Here is a 4,695-nt window from a genome sequence, read left to right as displayed (position 1 = left end):
TATCTTTGTGGTGAGGAAACATTTATCTAAAATGCAGTTTAAATTCATTTGTTTTTCTTATGTTAAATTGAAAAAGACTTTAAAAAGATAGGATCTCACTTTCCCGAAACTACTTTACTACGCGCCCCTGCAGCGCCGCGAGGGACCGCGCGGAATCGGGCGTGGCCGCGCTGAGGGGCGGCTCGGCGGCGTCCCCCTGCGCATGCGCGGCCCGTCGCGGCGCCGGAACCTGGTTTTCCGGCTGCGAGTCTGGGGGGAGCGTCTTGAGCCGGGCACACGGACGTCGGCGGCTGCCTGAGCCGGGCGGGCGAAGCTGGAGCGGCGGTGGCGGCGGCGGGGGGAGGCCGGGGCTGAGGCCGGGGCCGGGGCTGCGAGGCCCACGGGGCGGCAGGCGGCGGCGGCCCGGGGCTCGATCCCGGAGGCAGGAGCGGCCGCCATGGCCGAGAGCATCGTGAGTGCGGCGGCCGGGCGGGAGCGGGGACGCCGGGATGAGGCAGCAGATTTGCCGGCCGCGGCCTGTGGGGGGAGGCGATCAGGCCGGCCCCGCGACCCGGCCCCTTCCCCTCTCTCGCCCTGCCTTTCTCCGCAGCGGCCGGGCTCCCCTCCCTGACTTTCACCCCCTCGGCTGCTTTCCGCCCTTGCTCCTAACCGGACGACTTGAGACCCCGGTTCCCCGCCCTGGGCAGGGAAAGGCCGAGCTTTTCTGCAGGGGGTATGGACTGTGCCAGAGAAGCCGCCCGCCTTCCCCTCCCCTCTCTCGGTCTCCAGAAGACGTCCTGGGCTTCTTTGAGGGACCTCCCGGTCTCGCAGAGCCGGGGTCCCGACCCTCCCTGATTTCCTTTCGATTCTCTCTTGCCCCCTGTCCCCGGTCCCAGTAAGTGCCTTGTCATGAATCTTGAAAGGGGGGCAGTTTCTGCGGAGGGGAGCCGTTACAGAACTCCCGCCCCACGAGGGGAAGCTGTGAAAATGCGAACGACAGTAACTTGACGGCTGCAGGGAAAACTCGACAAGTTACCTGTTTAAAAGGAATATCATAAAAAAGGTTGATTTCGCTTTTTACCCAAAGTGAGGAATTGCCACACTCCCCTTCCCCGTTAAAGTAAAAAATGTCAGTGAAAAATCAGAGAAAACCAGGCGTTCGTTAGCTCGTGAAAAGTTTCTCCTGAGCAGTAAATGTGCGGTAGGGGAAAAATCAACAGACCAGTTAGACGGAAGGATTTTGGTTGACACCAGGGGTGTTTGGGATTTCAGAGGGAAGCAGAGCAGTGCTGGGCGACAAGAACTGTTGGTGTTTAGCACCGTAACAACCTCTGCGGGTTCACCGGTGTCCAGAGTAGATCTGGGAAAACCTAGCCCTTGAGTTGGAGGCTTTTCTCTAAGGGCTGCGGCTCCCTGCTCGACTCTCCATTCAGGGCTCTCCTGCCAGCTACACGCTTCTCAGCCTGGAAAATGAGCAGAAAGAATAAGAGAAACTTGAGACACGTTGACCTCTTTTAAAAATGAAAGTTACTAATCGTTGGGGACTTTGCCTAGAAATAGGTTAGGAATTAGCACTCAAACCTGTTTTCAAACTTTCTGTTTACTGTAATCTTTTTTTTTTTTTTTTTGCCCACTCATTCATCAGTCAGTACTGTAACAATTTTAACTGAGTTAAAGTGACCACGTTCGAGTGAGTTATTTCAGGCAATACCGTTTTTTCTAAGGCTAGGCTCTGATTGACAGCATTGGGTCTCTTGTCGAATTTCTCAGATCGTGAGGAATTGAAACACCCTTCTTTTGAAATTGATTTCAAAAGTCATTTTGAGTTTAGAATGAGTCTTTTAAAAAGATTTTTGTGGGTATATCGGATTTGTATACCACCAATTCTTCGATTCTCCCAAGAAGTGTTCTGGGCTTATGTTTTTATGAAGGTGGAAAGCTAAGTTACTGAGAGGCCACATGTTCATGTTGTCAGGTCTGTCTCTTCCTGTGTATTTTGTTTCATAGTCTTTATCAGAGGCCAAGCCAGAACTGTCTCCAGCGTAAGTTATGTTTGTCTCGTCTCTTGTTTGGCTTTGGAAGCCTGGGCTCCCATGCCCTGTTGTAGAGGTCCAGGTAGAACTTTGCAGCCTGACCATTAACTGCACGAGGAGTGGAGGTGACATGCTCGTGTTCCTAAGTCATTAATGGAAGGAACATTCACAGAGTCACCTACAGAGAAACAGAGTTCTTCACTTTTTAACATGCCTCAGTGTTGGCGACAGATTTCAGAAACAAATAAATAGAAGTATTTACCTAATGCTGTGTATCGGGAAAATGTTTTTCTTAGGTATTGAATCCAGAATGAAGTGTGCTAGGCATCATAAGTAAAAGTAATTCGTTTTTATTTGCACTTACACAGATGAGTGAAAAGAGTGAGAAAATTAAACAGATGTGAAGAAGCAAAAGTATACAAACTATTTTATGCTCTTAACAATTGGGATATTCATAGAGATTATTCAAAACAAAATCTTAAAAGTTGAGAATATATGAGGTGAAGCCTTTTCAGACAAGTGAAAGCTATTGGAAAATGAGGGACAGGGTCATGTTATTTTAGGAAGATCTAGGTTATTTTTAATTAGTTTGATAAAAAGTGGACTGAGTTAGTAGACTATAAGCCGTTCTGGCTGTTTTGTCTGTATCAGTGAATACCTTTTTCTAAACAATGGCTTGGGCGTTTTTCATCTCCATGGTGTTTTTAAAATACAATGAACCATCAGTAATTGCTGAGAGGAGAAGCTGCAAGTGAGCACTTTCTGCGTATTCCTGTCTCTTCCCTCCCATCCCTCAGGTGGTTGGAGCAGATCTGTCCTGTTTGCAGCAGGGCATGCCACTTCATGCTCCCTGACTAAAGTGGGACTTGCACGGTTGGCCAGGTGTCGTAACGCACCTGCAGAAGGGCTTTCATCAGCATGAGAATCAAGTCCTCGTAGGAGATGATGCTCGTGTCCCGGTAGTCTTCGGGCCTGCCGGCCTTTTCAGGCTTGCCATGAAAATGTTTTTTTAAAACTCTAATAAGCTTTACCATGGTGTTAAAGACCTTTATTTCTTTAATTTTAATCTTTTTATTAAAAGTAGGTAGCGAGAAGATTGACTATGATTCATTTAGAAGATTTTCTATGATTCTTTTAAGTCAGTCTAATGTCTATCTATACACCTGGAAACAAAGATTTTCTTGAAGAACGTAGTTATTCATAATTCATGGTGAGTTTTTTCCTGTTTTTATAAGTTTTGAAGAGACAAAAAGTGTTTCACATATACTCTTTATAAATAATGGTTACAAATTGAAGTAGTTTTCTGAGTGAAACTAAGAATTGAGAATCAGGGCCGTCCTCTTAAAACATGACTCCCCCTTCCAATATGTTGATGACTCTCACCCTGCTGCTTCCTCTTCTAGAAAGATTCAGTCAGCTATTAAAAGGTGAAGGGTGAGGTTTGGCTTAAGTTTCAGTGACCCAGATGCTGGAAGGCTGCAGGTGTAAGTCTTAATAGTAAAGCAGGACTTCACCAGGCTGCGCAGTAACCATCCTGTTTCATTTGCAACAGATCATCCGTGTCCAGTCCCCGGATGGGGTGAAGCGGATCACAGCAACAAAGAGAGAAACGGCTGCCACATTTTTGAAAAAGGTCTGTGGCTTGGGATTCACCTTCCAGCATCTTTATCCTCCAGTGTTGCTCCCGTCTGTACCTTTCCCCTTTTCCTATTTCCTGTTTCTCTCACTCCCAAGTTGTCTCTTACATTCCTTTTCTCTATCATGAGTGGGCTGGATCTTTGTTACAGCTGATCACAGCTCAAAATTACAGGACCAAGAGCCCAAAGTGTCACAGTATTTCACAGGAGTAATATATATGACAGTGAAAATTTGGAGAAAATTTCAGTTTTCCATCAATATGTTAAAAACATATATAGAATGATGCCACTCTCTTTTTAAAAAAATTAAAAGCCACATAAACACATCTGTATGAGAACAGAAAGTGATGTGAAAGACGCATCACGTCTTGCAACCAAGACGCAAAATGGGCAACCCCAGGATGAGTGGCCTGTAGTATGGAGAGTGGCCTTTGCTTTATGTTTCATGTCAGAGTTAGGGCCAGCCTCTTATTTTTGTAAATAAAGTTTTATTGGAACACAGCCACTCACTGGTTTACACAGCCACACATACTGCCTCTGGCTGCTTTTGAGCTGCAGTGGCAGGGTTGAATAGTTGTGACAGAGACTATGTGGCCTGAAAAACAGAAAATATTTACTATCTGGCCTGTTAATAGGAAAAGTTTGCCAGCCTTTATTTTATATATTTCTGTTATTCGAATTGGTTACACGTGTTAACTTTGTAATGATAAATTGATTTTCTATTTTCATAAGCAAAAACAGATTATACATATTATATAATGTCTAATGTATATGAGAGCAAGAGGGAATCTTCTCTGTCATATAGTCTAATCTTTTTATTTTCAGTTAATGAAGCCACAACACTTACTGGGAAATTTTGTTTTTTTTTTTTTTTTTTTTTTTTTGAGACACAGTGTCCTTCTGTTGCCCAGGCTGGAGAGGAATGGTGTAGTCATACCTTATGGTAACCTCGAACAACTGGGCTCAAGCCATCTTTGAGCCTCAGCTTCTTGAGTAGCTAGGACTACAGGCTCGTTCCCAGCTAATGTTTTTCTTTTATTTTTTTT

At 45.4% G+C, this 4,695-nt stretch overlaps 1 protein-coding gene across 1 annotated transcript in view; it reads left to right on the top strand.

The window, feature by feature from the left end:
* The first annotated feature begins 202 nt into the window (after positions 1-202).
* LOC105819989 (nuclear protein localization protein 4 homolog) overlaps positions 203-4,695 on the top strand; it is an 18,038-nt gene continuing 13,545 nt past the window's right edge. The window contains exons 1-3 of the mRNA XM_012656354.1: positions 203-247; positions 314-451; positions 3,565-3,645. Coding sequence (XP_012511808.1) covers positions 203-247; positions 314-451; positions 3,565-3,645 — 264 coding nt within the window. The remainder of the gene's footprint in view (positions 248-313; positions 452-3,564; positions 3,646-4,695) is intronic.

This window comes from Propithecus coquereli, unplaced genomic scaffold (genome assembly GCF_000956105.1).
Source record: "Propithecus coquereli isolate 6110/MARCELLA unplaced genomic scaffold, Pcoq_1.0 Scaffold501, whole genome shotgun sequence".
Taxonomy (NCBI): domain Eukaryota; kingdom Metazoa; phylum Chordata; class Mammalia; order Primates; family Indriidae; genus Propithecus; species Propithecus coquereli.
This window is presented reverse-complemented; position numbering and strand designations above follow the sequence as displayed.